Source organism: Eleutherodactylus coqui, chromosome 8, assembly GCF_035609145.1.
Source record: "Eleutherodactylus coqui strain aEleCoq1 chromosome 8, aEleCoq1.hap1, whole genome shotgun sequence".
Taxonomy (NCBI): domain Eukaryota; kingdom Metazoa; phylum Chordata; class Amphibia; order Anura; family Eleutherodactylidae; genus Eleutherodactylus; species Eleutherodactylus coqui.
This window is the reverse complement of record NC_089844.1, coordinates 99721772-99737824: the sequence shown is the minus strand read 5'-3', so window position 1 is coordinate 99737824 and position 16053 is coordinate 99721772. Positions and strand designations below refer to the sequence as shown.

General features: G+C 41.0%; 1 protein-coding gene across 2 annotated transcripts in view; it reads left to right on the top strand.

The window, feature by feature from the left end:
• The window catches only part of RHBDF1 (rhomboid 5 homolog 1), a 116986-nt gene extending 101359 nt beyond the window's left edge, over positions 1–15627 (top strand). For both annotated transcript variants that reach the window (XM_066576122.1, XM_066576121.1), the window contains 7 exons: positions 305–408; positions 2026–2089; positions 3731–3825; positions 7642–7717; positions 8991–9091; positions 9930–10083; positions 14677–15627. In XM_066576122.1, coding sequence (XP_066432219.1) covers positions 305–408; positions 2026–2089; positions 3731–3825; positions 7642–7717; positions 8991–9091; positions 9930–10083; positions 14677–15096 — 1014 coding nt within the window. In that variant the 3' untranslated portion in view covers positions 15097–15627. The remainder of the gene's footprint in view (positions 1–304; positions 409–2025; positions 2090–3730; positions 3826–7641; positions 7718–8990; positions 9092–9929; positions 10084–14676) is intronic.
• The last annotated feature ends 426 nt before the right edge of the window (positions 15628–16053 follow it).

Genomic DNA, 16053 nt, shown 5'->3' with positions numbered 1-16053 from the left:
GGCGGAGTCCGCAGCAAAATAGAGCACGCTGCGATTTTTTTTTCTCCGCTTCCAGAAATTGCAATTCGTTTCCGCGAGTGTGAAGGAAAAAGCGTGTTTACATACCTTTCAAAGCAAGCTATTTACTGCGGATCCTCCGTGCGGACGCCCACCGCGGATTCCGCAGTGAAAATGCGGTCATGTGAAGCCGGCCTAATAGTACACAAAAATACATAGAATCAGTACAAAATATTGTAGGCATTTCTGCACTATGTCTGCAAACTACATCTTTAGCTTCAGCTATTTCCATGTTTTGTTTCTTCAGTCCACTCTTGCTGTGTGGGTAAAGTGGCCGTATCATTCAAGCACCCCCCTGCTAGCAAACAAAAGTGAAAGGCATTATGGATCGGTTTGCCGCCAAGACCCCAGGTATGAGGATCGGAGGACAGATAGCATATAACTACCTACATGAATCCGGTTACTGTTGGAAGTATTACATCTTCCTTGTATTGTGGCCTTTTATTACACACGTTGTCATTCGCTGACACTCACGGTCTTCTCTTGCTTTGGAGTACACAGCTGACTACATTTGTGAGATGTCCTGCATTCCATCTTACATTCTCTTCTTTGTTAATTTCTAGTATGTTTAGTGAAAATGTATTAATCTAATATAAATGTATTAATTAGTAATAATCGCCTTGCTATATAATACCAACTGTCAGAGGATTGTGTAGGCATTGGCACAAAATATTATTATATGTAAAAAATATAATAAATCTGGTTATTTGTATAGTGCCAACTTATTCTGCAGCGCTTTCAAGTAATTTATTGCCCCCTAGCAAGCTAAGTACTCATTTTACCGATCTCGGAAGGATGGAAGGCTGAGTCGATCTTGAGCCGGCTTTCTGAACCACACGGGGATTGAACTCAGAGTTTAGGACTACATTTCTGCTGCTTTAACACTCTGCACCACTTAACACTCTGACACTTTAGTTAGGCCAGATGTCAGACATATACACTGAAGGTGATGACCCTCTAGTTTCTGGACAAAATATTGTCCCAAGATCGGAGTTGGGTGTGAGTGGGGGTTATATTACTTGGTGCCCTTCTTGATTCTTGTACAACCGCTGATCTGCTGGTTCCTGGGTCTCTGATCTGTCAAAAGAATATATAAGTGACGGCGCTCCAAAGGTTAAACGCAGATAATGGGCTGTTCCAGAGGCCCTTTATCCACAGCAATGGAGAGCAACCAGCTCGGGCATCAGAAGGCATATATAGCAATCCAGGGAGAGCAAGTGCAAAGTAAAAAGAAAGAATAGGCTTATGCTCAATAGGAAGTTGGAAACAGCTCACACGAAATGTATGAAAAAATATATATTTTAAAGAAGGCACTTTGGGGGGATCCCTCCATGAGTTCCCCCTACAGCGTTTTTGTGATTTGAAAGAAGCTGTCCTTTAAATGCAAAGGACTTCAGTATCAGCGTTTATTCATATGAGACTAGGCAACAGTAAAAAGCAACATGTTTCGGCCCTAGGTAGGCCTTTTTCAAACTGTTTCCAACTTCCTATTGAGCATAAGCCTATTCTTTCTTTTTACTTTGCGGGTCTCTGATCTGGTGAACCAAGATACCCACTGCACTTCTCAGACTACCCGGTGCACACTGTGCATCAGCAATCAGCCACTACATGATGCTGTGTGATCAGCCAAGGCTACATACATGTGCATGCTGGCCAATTAGAGCGGGATCTAATGTCTTAGACTTATGATGAACAATGTATATCAGCTAGCCTCAGAAGTGACGTGGCCATCTGGGCCCCAGGAATCGGCAGATTGGTGGCTGGTATGGGAATAAAGGAGGACACCAGACACAAAACTATCTTTTGGTCTTCCCCTAGGCCCTGAGGGTCGCTTTACATAATAAAGCATGTCACTTATAAGACAGGTGATGTGACTATTGCCTAGTTTAGGGTTGAACTCGTGTGTGTTGTACCTATATAAATTCTTCTCTTTTAAATCATACATTTTAAAGGAAAATTATATTGTAGGTTTTGTGCTGAACCGGCTTCTGTACCTCCTCATGAGTGGCCAGATGACATCACAAAGTGGCCAGTAAGTAGCCGTCCATTTCTTAAAATCAGTTTGTGTACATGGACAATGGTTGGCGTTTAACTAGAGATGAGCGAGCGTACTCGCTGAGGCAAATTAATCGAGCGAGTATTGCCATTTTCGGGTACATGCCCGCTCGTCTCAAAAGATACGGGGGCCGGCGGGGAGGAACGGGGGGGGGGGGGGGGGGAGATTTCTCTCTCCCCCATGCTCACTCCCGCAGCTCACCGCTCACCCCCGCCGGCCCCGGAATCTTTTGGCACGAGCGGGTATGTACTCAAAAATGGCAATACTCGCTCGAGTAATTTGCCTTAGCGAGTGCGCTCGCTCATCTCTAGGTTTAACTATATGTGGACTGATGGCAAGTTACCACTTCATGACCAGTATACTATTTATGCAGCTAGTACAAGATTAAAAAAACTAAAGTGAATTTAAAAAAATGTGCAGAAATACAGTATAATGTCAAAACACAAATTTGGTAGCATCCTGTTAAATAAATTAATTTATGCATCATTTATGATGATTGGTGTATGCCATAAAATAGGCATAAATAAATACTGCATTGGAACTGCTTTTTTTCAGCATTTTTGTCAAAATATTTTTAAGGTAATCGGATAAAATGTTAACAACCATTTTGAAAAGTTCAGAGACACAAAAACTAAACCCCTTCTCAAGCCCTCCCTCCTCTGATGGCACACATCCAATCCAGTTCTTGTTCGTGAAAGAGACATGTGCAAGTAAGAGGGAAAAAAATCTCCAACAGCTTACAGTCTCCAAAGCCAAGTCTACCATTGGCCAGCCAATCCAGCCTAGATTTAACAATGAAATATTTTGTCTCTAATTAATGTTAACAGGGCGCCCAGATATTGTCAAATTACATTTTTGATATATGAAAACAGTCACATGGTGTTCCTGCACAGATGCCCACTTGAGCCATTGGATCGCTGAGTGGGCAAGTGACCGTTGTAGTCATTTCCAGGATCTGTCCGTCAAGGACTTGGAAGGGGGCGGGGGAAGCATTGGAAAGGGGAGTAGAGTTTTTTTTGTTTTTTTTCCCACCATTATCTGCTCGACTACTGCCTGACTTGAGTGGCTTCTGTTTACATGGACCAATAGTCGCTTGGTTTTTAGTTTTACCAAAAACCAAGCGACTCCGACAAGTGAGCGATTTTTCCACTCAGTGCCCTTTCAGCAGCTGCGTGTATATGGGACAATTATGGTCCAAATTCTCTGTTTCCAGCAAAACTTTGGGCGATATTTTCCTCTGTAAAGTACCCTTATCCTCACTTGTACTTCACTTGTACTGTTGATTTACGCAAATTTAGTTGAAATGTCAGTGCCCAATTAGATAAGCTGGGTGAAGAGGCAGGTAAACCATTCTATAATGTTAGATTCCTTTTGAGATGTGTTGACTACTTTGCCAAGACATCTTTGAGCGGGCTGAAATCAGATCGTAAATCCTTTAGTAGAAGTAATAGGTTGCATGAAATCCCAGAACCCACTGAATCCTTGTTTGAGAACGCTGCCATTACATATTGTTATCTTGATAATGTATTAAAAATAAAGCTACAGGTAGTGAGTAGCATTAAGACCTGCCTATATAAAAAAGATTGTGTAGTAAATAGTTCTATTTCTTGTTTGTAGGTCTGTACAAACAGCACAAATGGTAGCTATCCCAACATTCTTCACATGAATTGTGAAATAACAGGCAGGCCCTGTTGTATTGGAACGAAGGGAAAGTAAGTATATATTGGCCAACTAATTCTAACTTTTTAGACCCTACGTTGTTGGACAACTACTACTTTTTGTTTTGTGGGTAACATTGACAGTCTGAGACATTTTAAATGAATGAGGTTCATGAGCGTAGAACCGCGATGTAGAACCAACATATACAAAGTACGCTGGCCATACATACACAAAATGTTCTCCTTATTGAAATACTGTATTTTAGGATTATAAGGGCTCATTCACACTGGCATATTTGTGTTCTGTATGATAATACGGACAGAACAAACCCCATTGACTTGTATTGATGTATTCAGACAAACACATTTTTTATGTGACTTTTGGTTGTGTGAAAAAAATTGCAGTATGTCCTACTTTTCCCAAGTCTATGGGATTGTGTAAAAACGCAGTTGCATGCGTATTGCATGTTGGCAGGTGACAATGGTTAAAAAAAATAGTGAAATTAATTGTCATGTGTGTATGTGTATGTGTATATATATATATATATATATATATATATATATATATTATATATATATTTTTTTTTTGTGCAAGTGAAAAAAAAACTGCATTTGAAGCAAACCCGTGCATAAAAACCGCATACGCACCAAATATGCAAATATAAACACAGAAAAAAACGCTGCATATTTCACTGACTGAAATGCGCAAGCACCAGTGTGAATGAGCCCTAAGACGCACCTGAGTATAAGTCGTACCTATGTTATAGACAACAGAAAATAGAAAAAGTGTTTCATACTGTTTAAAATATCCCTCTGTGCCCTGAGGAATGGGAAGGGGGTTAATGTAACCAACTTTGCATAAATCACAAAGTAGGAGGATACACAACCTCAATTCCATAAAAGTTGGGGCACTGTGTAAAATGTAAATACATTTTCAAAGAAAACAGAATGCAGGGATTTGAAAATGTCATTTAACAACATTTTATTCACAATAGAACATCGTACGCATATCAGACGTTGAAAACGAAACCTTTTCCCCTATTTTTTGTTAATTAACTAACTTAGAAATTGATGGTGGATACATCTTAAAAAAAAGTCGGGACAGGGTCAACCAAATGTTGAATAAGTAAGTGGAACTAATGAAAAACAGCTGGAGAGTCCATTTTCTACAACGTTACATGAATGTCTATAGAAAGAGCATGTTAGAGAGGCAGAGTCTCTCTCAACCAAAGATGGTCAGAGGTTCACCAATCTGTGAAAAACTGTCTAAAAATTGTGGAACAATTTCAGGAAAATGTTCCTCAACGTAAAACTGGGAAGACCTTGAATATCCCACCATCTACACTACATACTATCATCAAAAGATTCAGAGAATCTGGAGAAACTCATGTGCACAAGTGACAAGGCCGATGGTCAATATTTACATTTAAAACAGGCATGCTTCTGTAATGCAAACCACTGCGTGGGTTCAGGAATACTTCCAGAAATCATTGTTTGTGAAGACAGTTCGTCGTGCAATCCACAAATGTAAGTTAGGGCTAAATCATTTAAAAAAGATACCATATATCACAACAATCCTGAAACACTGATTTTTACTCTGGGGCAAAATAGCGAACCGCTCTGTGGTCCAATGAATCCAAATTTGAAATTCTTTTTGGAAAGCATGGATGCCACATCCTGTGGCTTTGAAAGGAGAGGGACAATTCAGCGTGTTAAAAGCACACAGTTCAAAATCCTGCATCTCTTGATGGTGTGGGGTTGCATTAGCACCTATGGTACGGGCAGCTTACACATCATGAAAGGGATTATCAATGATCAAACATGTGCACAACCTCAGCATGCAAGCAGCCATACTGCCAAATGAGGGAGCCAGTTACAACTGTGGAGGACACCGATTAGCCAGCCACTCACACAGCCTCCTATATAGAGGGGGGTGGCTGCTTGGTGTATACTCCTGCACAGAGTAGATGCAAAGTGTCAGACCATCCTGATACATGTAGGGCAACATGCAGACGAGCAACCTATTAATGACAGCATAATAGCTCGGCGAGTTGCCCTGGACCACATCGGTACTGTCACTCTGGGCTTCCGGCGTTTAAAAGCCGCACTGCATGTGAATAATATGCAATACATGTGAGGTATTAGTTGGATTTTGGCCAAAATACTTGAGCTGACAAGCCAATCGTCAAGGCTCCTCACGTTTTTTGAGTCCCTACACTAATATAAATGTATCACAGAAAGGGAAATGTAAAAACAAACAATCACTGAAAACGGTCATATACTTACTGACACAGGAGGGCAAACATGTGCACCACCTTAACATGTAGGCTGCCAAACTAACAAATAAGGGAGCGAACTTACATCTTTGGAGAACACTTTGTATCTACTCTGTGCAGGAGTATACATCAAGCAGCCACCCCCTCTATATAGGAGGCTGTGTGAGTGGCTGTCCCATCGGTGTCCTCCACAGGTGTTATTGGCTCCCTCATTTGGCAGTATGGCAGCCTGCATGCTGAGGTGGTGCACATGCTTGGCCTCCTGTGTCAGTAAGTTTATGGCTGTTTTCAGTGATTGTTTGTTTGCTTTTATATTTCCGTTTCTGTGATGCACTATCAATGCTGAGCAGCATATAGAGGCTTTAGAACATATGCTCCATCCAGACAACATCTCTTTCAGGGAAGACCTTGTATATTTCAGCAAGACAATGCTAAACTACAACAGCATGGCATTGCAGAAGCTGAACTGGCCATCTGCAGTCCAAACCTTTCACCAATAGAAAACATTTGGCGCACTTCGAAGTAAAAGGCTAGTCTTTGCCAGGACTGTTGAGCAGATAGAATCCTACATCAGACAAGAATGGGACAACATTCCTCTCTCAAAACTCCAGCAATTGGTCTCCTCACTTCTCAGATGTTTACAAAGTGGTGTAACAATGGGGATGCTACACAATGGCAGACATGGCTCTGCCCCAATTTTTTGGAGCTGCTGCCATCAATTTCTAAATAAGTACTTTTTTTTATATTAAATGGAAAAATGTCTCACTTTCACCTTTTGATATGTTCTGTTGTGAATAAAATATGGTTATATGAGATTCCCAAATCATTGCATTCTTTTTAGATTGCATCCCAACTTTTTTGGAATTGGAGTTGTAATACAGCAGCAACTATGCAGGCTTTGTCCAATATCCTGTTATGGTGAGAAAAACAATAATACAAAGTTACAGTGATGCACTGCTCAAAAGATTATGGGTACGCTTAAGCATTCCGGTATACGCCCGAGTCACTTACACTTCAGGGATAGCAATCTGTCCAGTTAGGAAACAAACGATTGTGAATCAATTTTACCTGGTTTGATGGGAAAGGGAACGGAGACAATCACTTGTCCTTGTCCTTCCTGGCTGTTTTTTTTTTCTCTAGTTTTGCACTTTACTGATGTCCTTGTCATTATTGGTAGCATGAGGCAGTATCTGCAGCCCAATGAGGTTATTCAGGGAGCCCTGATCTTCCAGAATGGCACATCCATAGGTGCCACCACTAGAAGGTTTGTTGTGTCTCCCAGCGTAGTCGCAAGAACAAGGAACAGATAGCAGGACATGGGAAGAACTAGACATAGCCATAAAATAGCATTAACCTGTCATTATCTGCTCCTCTTGCAAGGATAGGCTCTGCCAGAGCCCTATAAAATGGTATCTAACAGGGTAGTGGTCTGCATGTTTCTGACCACTCTGTGAGGAACAGACCCCATGAGGGTGGCATGAGAGCCAGGCGTGTTACCATTTATCACATTCATGTTGGGTTTTTTTCAAATATAAGTTTGGAAAAATGTATAATACATGCTATATAATTAGTAAGTTATTTCCTACTTTTTCAGCTGTAAAATAACTTCAAGAGAATACTGCGATTTCATGAAAGGATATTTCCATGAAGAAGCAACTTTATGTTCCCAGGTAAAGTTTATATTTCAGTAGGTGTTTTTATTGAAATGTAAAAAACCAAGACAAGGCCAGAACAATAGAAATATATAATCATTATACAGGAAACCTTATTAATATACTCAGGCTATACATACAGTATCTACAAATTAGACATCAAAGGGTCCTCTTGCACAGTACGATTGTTGGGTGCAGATGTGGCCGACATTCGTCCCAGCTATAATCGTTCCCGTACTTTCACACAGGAGAGATGATCGCTCAGTGGATGGAGGCAGAGCGGGGTGGAGATCGCTCTGGCTGCACACCTTCATTTACAGTAAACAGGCAGTCATTCATAGATGAACGACTGCCTGTCTACATGGGGGATTATCATTTAGTTTTATGCTTGCATAAACTAAATGATAAGCGAGCCCGCAGCGGAATCCGACTCTTTGCCCAGCCGGCGTCTGCGCGTACCTGTCCTGAAGTCTCTTTATCTGTACTGCGGATTGTCCACATGGCTCGCCGTCAGACATGCATTGTATCATTTTTCTTTTGTTTTAAACCCCTGCTTTTCCCGCGCTGTCCCCAGGCAATTCCGCAGCCCTTCCGCAATGTCAATTGCGGAAAGTCTGCGAGTCGGACAGCTTCCATTGACTTTAATGGAACCTGTCCCCGCAGAATCCACGGAAAAATAGAGCATGCTGCAATTTTTCCTCTGCAAATGGAAATCGCAATTGGTTTTCGCTTGTGTGCAAGAAGAAGTTATTTCCCATAGCAAGTTATGAACTGTAGCTGCTGTGGATCCTCAGTGCGCACACCGACCGCGGATTCAGCAATGCAAATCAGTTCATGTGCAGCCGAAATGCATAGATAAAGAGATAAAGAGAAATTACCTAAAGACTAGTTGGTAAGGTAGAACTCACTAAGATAGGATGTCTAAAGTTTCATCAGTAATGGAGATATTGTAATCATGTGGACAACATGCATTTTTAACTCCTCTTGGTGATTACCCAACATGCTAAAAAGTATTTCCGGGAATATTGTAATGCAACTTATTCCCGTATACTGCTCATACACACCATGTAGTTGTCTGCCAAACACTCATTTGATTAGACTGTTGACCTCCAACTGCCCGATGCTTATCACACCTGACATCTGCCTTCAGGGAGAAGCAAGGGCCCCCTCACACATTCTGTGGTCAGTTGGTTCAGCCAGTATATCTAGTACTATGGTTTCCTTTTCCTTTACAGCTCCCGAGGATTCTGATTTATTGTGATATTTGATGAATTGTCCTTATTATTCCTAGGTTCACTGCATGGATGAGGTTTGTGGTCTGCTTCCATTTCTGAATCCAGAAGTTCCTGACCAGTTTTATAGGTTATGGCTTTCTCTGTTTCTTCATGCTGGGTATGTAATATTGTAAGTTATTTTATGGCCCTTTTACACAGGCCGATAAATTGTTCAGAAATGCGGGAATCTGAACGACTATCGCTAAGTGAAAATGCATGCCTACTAGAGATGAGCAAGCGTACTCGGTAAGGACAGATACTCAAGCGAGTACTGTCCTTACCGAGTACCTGCCTACTCGCCCGCGAAGATTTGGGTGCCGGCGGGGGAGAACGGAGGGGAGATCTCGCTCTCTCTCCTTCCCTCCCACTCACTCCTGCAACACAGCGCTTACCCTGAGCCGGCACCCGAATCTTTGCGGGCGAGCAGGCAGGTACTCAGTAAGGGCGATACTCGCTCTAGTATCTGTCCCTTCTGAGTACGCTCGCTCATCTCTAATGCCTACTGAACGACGAACAAGAATTCACTTCTCATTCATCTTTCAGTTTCTGCATGCAGAAAACTAAACAACGGATCAGCCAGTCTAAACAGGCAGTCGTTGGCTTATGAATGACTGCCTCCATTCACTAGTGATGATTGTTCCAAATACCCGACAAGTCGTACCAGCACAGGGACGTTTATCGCTGGGACAACTTGTCAGGCATCTGCGTCCTTCCAATCATCCTATGGAAAAGTACCATAGTGCTAAAGAAAATATGTCTTGTACATAGCTATTATGAAGTTTAAGCCCCAGTTCCACTTTGTGGTAGAGGTATAAGTAGTGTCTAAAACCTCACAATAAGTAAATTATGAAGTTATTTTTTTTAGAATTTATTCTGGTGCCTATAATAAAAGTTTGCATATAACACCGGAAAATATGTGAGCTGGTCTAATTCACCCTTTCTGGTTGTATTTGCAGCATCTTGCACTGTTTGGTGTCAGTGTGTTTTCAGATGACAATACTTCGAGATTTGGAAAAGCTGGCGGGCTGGCATAGAATCTCCATCATTTACATTTTAAGTGGGATTACTGGTAATCTTACAAGCGCTATTTTCCTGCCTTATAGAGCTGAGGTAAGACTTGTCAGACATTTGTTTTCCTGCTGCTTAAGGACCAATTTGTATAGAGAAGAATATTGCAACATATTAAACAGCCAGGCATCTCTGGTTTTAATGTGACCATAGTCTAAACCAAAGCACACTGTTCAGAAATAGATGCAGTAAATCGTTCTCCTTGCAATTGGGAGAGCTGTGGGAGGAACGGGTAAAATTAGGGAATTATGTTCTCTTACTATGGAGGTGTCAGTACGGATTCACACTCCTCCTTTGAGTTGCAAACTTTTTTTGAGGCCTGAAACACTACAGCAAAATGGCGGACACAAGCGCAGAAGCTGGGGAGGGCCTGGGAAATTTAAAATCTCCTTGCTCCTGGCTACTAAAGGTTGCCCAGAGTCTGGAGCAGTGACCGAGGGATAAACATTATCCAATGGATAACGGCAATCTTGCAAAACTTAAAAAAAAAAAAAATTTGACGTTTACTCTCCTCTTACTGATGCAATCAGTGGAGGGGAGATGAAGCTTCTTCCTGGAGGCCTCTGTATTTGTTCTCTGACTTGTTCATTTTCCACGGACCTTCCCTGGCTTCAGCGCATGCGCCCGCCGGCAAGATGATGCACACATATGCTGAAGTCAGGGAGGACCTGGGTAATTTAAAATCATCTTGCTCCCGGCTACCAAAGATAGCCGTGAGTCTGGAGCAGTGACTGGAGGCCTCTTGGAGTGGTCCCCGGGCAGATAATCGACATTATTCAATAGTAAAAAAAAGGTAACGATCTACCTTAGGCCGGTCTCACACAACCAAATAGGAATTGCGGATTTCGCAAGCATTTGATCCGTAGTAATACGTAGATCAATCAAATGCATTGGATTACACATTTCCACTCACATTAGCAGGTCGGAATTACGTAATCCACTCACAGAAAACAAAATGCAGCATGTTCTCTTTTACCGCGGATATCCGGGACATAACGCTCACTGTGCTCTATGGTCGCGGATATACCTGCAGCCCATACACAATTACATTGTATATGAACTGCAGGTACCAGTTTCATCGCTAAACGACGATGTGGGAAATGTAAACAACAAAAAAAAAGTGTACTGTGCATGACCGCCTGCGTGAGTGCACAGTTATGCGCAATACATTACACGACTGTACACAGGGCCACGGCTGGGCTCACAGCTGGGATCCACTGCGGGACTCCTCATGCAGATTCTACATATGGCCTTGTGAGCCCATGCAGATCAGTACCTCTAATATGTCCTTTACAAGAAGTCCCCAGGAACTCTCAACTTACTGAAGTTCCAGGAGCTGCTTGTTGAGCGGCTCCTGTTTAAAACCACAGCAGCTCAGCAAGCTTACGAGTCTTGAGGAGGTGCGAAGGCTCACAAAGTGCCACTTTTTACACCCCGTCCCTGCCACTGAAGTGATGAAATACCCCCCAAAAAAGTGTTGAGTTTGCAGCAAGCATGGGGAAGCAGGGATACCGGTTTTATTGCCCAATGTGCCCATCCCAATCAGGCCTCGGTAAATACCCCTGTTTTGAGACATACCACACAGTTTTACATTGTTACTTTTATCTAAGATTCAGGGAATGCCAAAAAGGGGGAAAGATGGGGTGGATTCTTTTTAGGGAATCAATTAGTTTTTTTCTGCACAGGTGTGCCATGGGGCCTGGAATATATCCAGTTGTGCCCTGAAAGCAAATGGGTGTTCCCTCCATTAAAGGGCTAGCTATGTTCTCTATAAGTAGATTGGGGCTACAATGGGGGTATTGCTGAACACAGGAGAACTAGTGCCATAAAATTTAGGCTGTGTCTCCCCAGTTTTTCCTGCTTGAAACAAAAAAAACTGTCATTAAAGTGACATTTGTGAAAAAAAATACATTTTATTTATTTTTCACATGTTTATAATAAGTTTTGCAAAAACCTGTGGGGTCAGAATGCTCAGTACACACCTAGATAAATGGGCAAAGAGTTCTAGATTTCAAAATGGGGTCATTTGTGGGGGTTCTCCATCGTTTTGGCAGCTCAAGGGCTCAACAAGTGGGCAATGGGGCCTGAAGCACCTTCAAGGAAAATTTCTGTTTACAAACCCACCGGCTACTCCTTTCAGTTTGAGCCCCATTGTGCATACAGACATAAGATTAGGGCTACAACGAGTATGTTTCTGAACACAGGACGAACAGAGGTATTCATTTTGGGGTGCAAATTCTCATTTTCATGTGCACCATACAAAAAAACCTTTAAGTTGACATATAACATTTTCTTTTTTTCTCCTCTAAATTGCATTTACTCATGAAAAGAAAACTCCTGTGAGGTTAAAGTACTTATGACCCCCCCTCAGTGAATATATTAAGGGGTGTATTTTTTTAAATTGGGTCATTCTGAAACCTATGAGCCTTTGCAATCTTGACTTGGTTTAGAAAAACAAAATGTTCCTCAAAATTTTAATAAGTAATGTTAAATTTGTACGTCTCCTAAATCGTAAAAAAAAGCCTAAGGTTTTTCAAATGTGCTTCTCAAAAAAAGTAAACAAATAGAAATATATATCTTATAAAAAAATGTATAGTGTATTTAACATATCACAGTTAAAAATGTGGAAAAATTTTTTTGAAAAGGTTCCCAATTTTGGCACTTTTAATATACACACATTCTATCTGTCTATTTTTACCACCTAAATGAAGTACAACATGTGGCGAAAAACATGTCAGAATTACTTAGATATACAAAACCTTTATGGAGTTATTCTATGTTAAAGTGACACATCAGATTTCCAAAATTTGGGGGTTAACACAAAGCATGCAACAAGAACTGTTCAAAAACAACCCTGTAAGTAAAGTTTCAGTGTATATGTGCATATATCTACTATCTTTCATTTGTTTAAATTCCAGTATAAACAATTACAAGCTATTCATTTTTAGTGTTAAAAAAGCTTTTGAGAATCTAGTATCTGCAAAAAATAACTGCCCTCCAACATACAATTAAAGATTATTACTAGAGATGAGCGAGCATACTCACTAAGGGCAATTACTCGATCGAGCATTGCCCTTAGCGAGTACCTGCCCGCTCGGGAGCAAAGATTCGTCTGCCGGTGGCGGGCAGTGAGCTGCGGGGGAGAGAGGGGAGGAATGGAGGGGAGATCTCTCTCTCCCCCCCCCCCCCGCCCCCGCTCATGGCGCAAGTCACCTGTCACCCGCAGCGGCAGCCGAACCTTTTCTTACAAGCGGGGAGATACTCGCTAAGGACAATGCTCGATCGAATAATTGTCCTTAGCGAGTATGCTCGCTCATCTCTAATGATTATCCTAGTCAAATGGAATGTGCTCGGGTCTTCTTCCTTAGAGCGATTCAGCTATTTCCAGTATCTTTATTAGTATTTTATTAAGTCAGTCTTTACTTTTGTGTACCTTTCTTTCATCACTCCAATCTAAAACCAAGTTACACCTGTGCAGCTGTGTTTTTTCAACAAAAGCTGTTTCAACAGTTGTCATTGAAATCATGCCAACCGTCAAAGCCACTTATGTATATATTTTACCCTAGCAATTACCCAGACACACCTTATAAATTCTTGTAAATGGCTGATGAAGAAATTTCTGGGATGGTTGGATATGAAATAATCAATTGAATAAGAATGGAAAAAGTCAAAAGAAGATAAGTGGGGAACGAGACATAGAGGAAACTGGACTCTTTCCTACCCAGCAACACTTCAATGATCTCCAAAATCATTAAGCAATACTTAAAGGGGTTGTCTCGCGATAGCAAGTGGGGTTAAGCACTTCTGTATGGCCATATTAATGCACTGTAATATACATCGTGCATTAAATATTGGCCATACAGAAGTTATACACTTACCCCCTCCGGTGTTGGCGTCCCCATCTCCATGGCTCCGACCGAAGCCTTCTTCTCCCTCGATTAGACGCGCTTGCGCTGAAGGGGCCGCTCCGGCGTGCTCGCGCCGCACAGGTCTTCTGCGCATGCGCAGAAGACCTCTGCGGCGCGAGCACGCCGGTGCCGGACAGAAGAGGGCAGACTGCGCAAGCGCATCTAATCGAGGGAGAAGAAGGCTTCGGTCGGCGCCATGGAGACGGGGACGCCAACACCGGAGGGGGTAAGTGTATAACTTCTGTATGGCCAATATTTAATGCACGATGTATATTACAGTGCATTAATATGGCCATACAGAAGTGCTTAACCCCACTTGCTTTCGCGGGACAACCCCTTTAAGTTTCATTTTTTTAGAGATAGGCGAAAATCAATTTGTTTTAAACTTGGACTGGATTTGACTGAGCTCGGACCTCAACATAACTGAATTTCTTTGGGATTACTTTAATAGTAAGAAGCAGGAAATACACAACATTTTGAAGACAGAAATTTAAGGATGTTTATTAGGAGAACTGAAATAATCCATGACATTTAGAAAAAAAAGGAAAAGAAAAGAAAAATTACGAAATTATATATGTGGAGAAAATTATATATTTAGTTCTTAAGGATTTTGTGCAGTTTTCTGTTAAACATACTATATGTGTTCTGATTTCTTTTCTGAAGTGCTGCGAAAGTAACTTTGTCTAATTTTCTGTTGGGCATTTACAATTTGTTATCTTTTTTCCAGGTTGGACCAGCTGGATCTCAGTTTGGAATCTTGGCATGCCTTTTTGTTGAGCTTTTCCAAAGCTGGCAAATTCTAGAAAGACCATGGAGGGCATTCTTCAAACTCTTTGCGGTTGTCATCTTCCTGTTCACATTTGGCCTTCTTCCATGGATTGACAATTTTGCTCATATTTCCGGCTTTATTAGTGGTTTCTTTTTGTCTTTTGCATTTCTCCCTTACATCAGTTTTGGCAAATTTGACATGTACCGAAAAAGGTGTCAAATTATTATTTTTCTTTTAATATTTTTTGGCCTTTTCTCAGGACTTGTGGTTTTATTCTACTTTTATCATATCAAGTGTGAATGGTGTGAGTATTTAACCTGTATTCCATTTACAGACAAATTTTGTGAAAAGTATGACCTTGATGCTCAACTTCATTGACATTTTTTTTAACTAGCAATTGAATTTTTATACAAAATTATTCTTTTTCTATGATCTAGAAATATTGTGTTATATTGCTGTTATTAAAGGTACTGAAGGAATAACATAGCCATTATCCCACAGCCTGCTGAATTTCAAATTCTTTGTAAATGATCATATTCATGTAGCAATAACTAAACAGCAGGTATTTAAAATGGTCATCTTTTGCTGTGGGAAATTAAATATTTTTATATATATATATCCATATAAAGAGAAACAATATTCTTAAAATGCACATTGATAATTTAATGTATATATAGTATTTGATAACCTTTTGTTAAATGTGTCTCAGATGATTTTACTGTCTGAAAACAGAACTATTGTTTCCTTGTTCACTTTTATTGAACAACCGTGTGATGTCTTTTTGATGGACTAATTTGAAGATTATGTTTTTTAATATTTTTTGCCCTGCAGAATTTGCTGCAGTAATTCAGCCTCAGGGTAGCGTTTTAGCTACTTTATCCATAATAAAAGAAAAACAAAACTATCGAACTTTGAGTTTAGTGTTTCTTTTACTATGTACTTTTACGTTTACACCTTTGCTTGTTAAAGTGAATCTTGAAAACATAAGAGGTCTTAAAGGAGTCTTTCAGCAATAGTTATTGATGACCTAGCCTCAGGTAGGTCATCAGCACTTGATCATCTGGGTTCTGTGGAACGCCAACTGTCAACGTCACAACACACAGGGCACGAAGTTAAGGCAGATCACTCTGACTCCTATGCAGTCGCTGGTGCTGGTAATTGCAGGCAAAGCTCTTATAAATTTTAATGATTTTCCCATGCGAAAAAGTCACAAATGGACTTGCAACCATCACAAATGATTCAACTATAAAAGTTGTTTTCCTGCACCGTTTTTCCCACAAAGAAACATTGAGGATTGTTGGTGACCAAGCATATTGTTCTGAGGGTGGACACCCA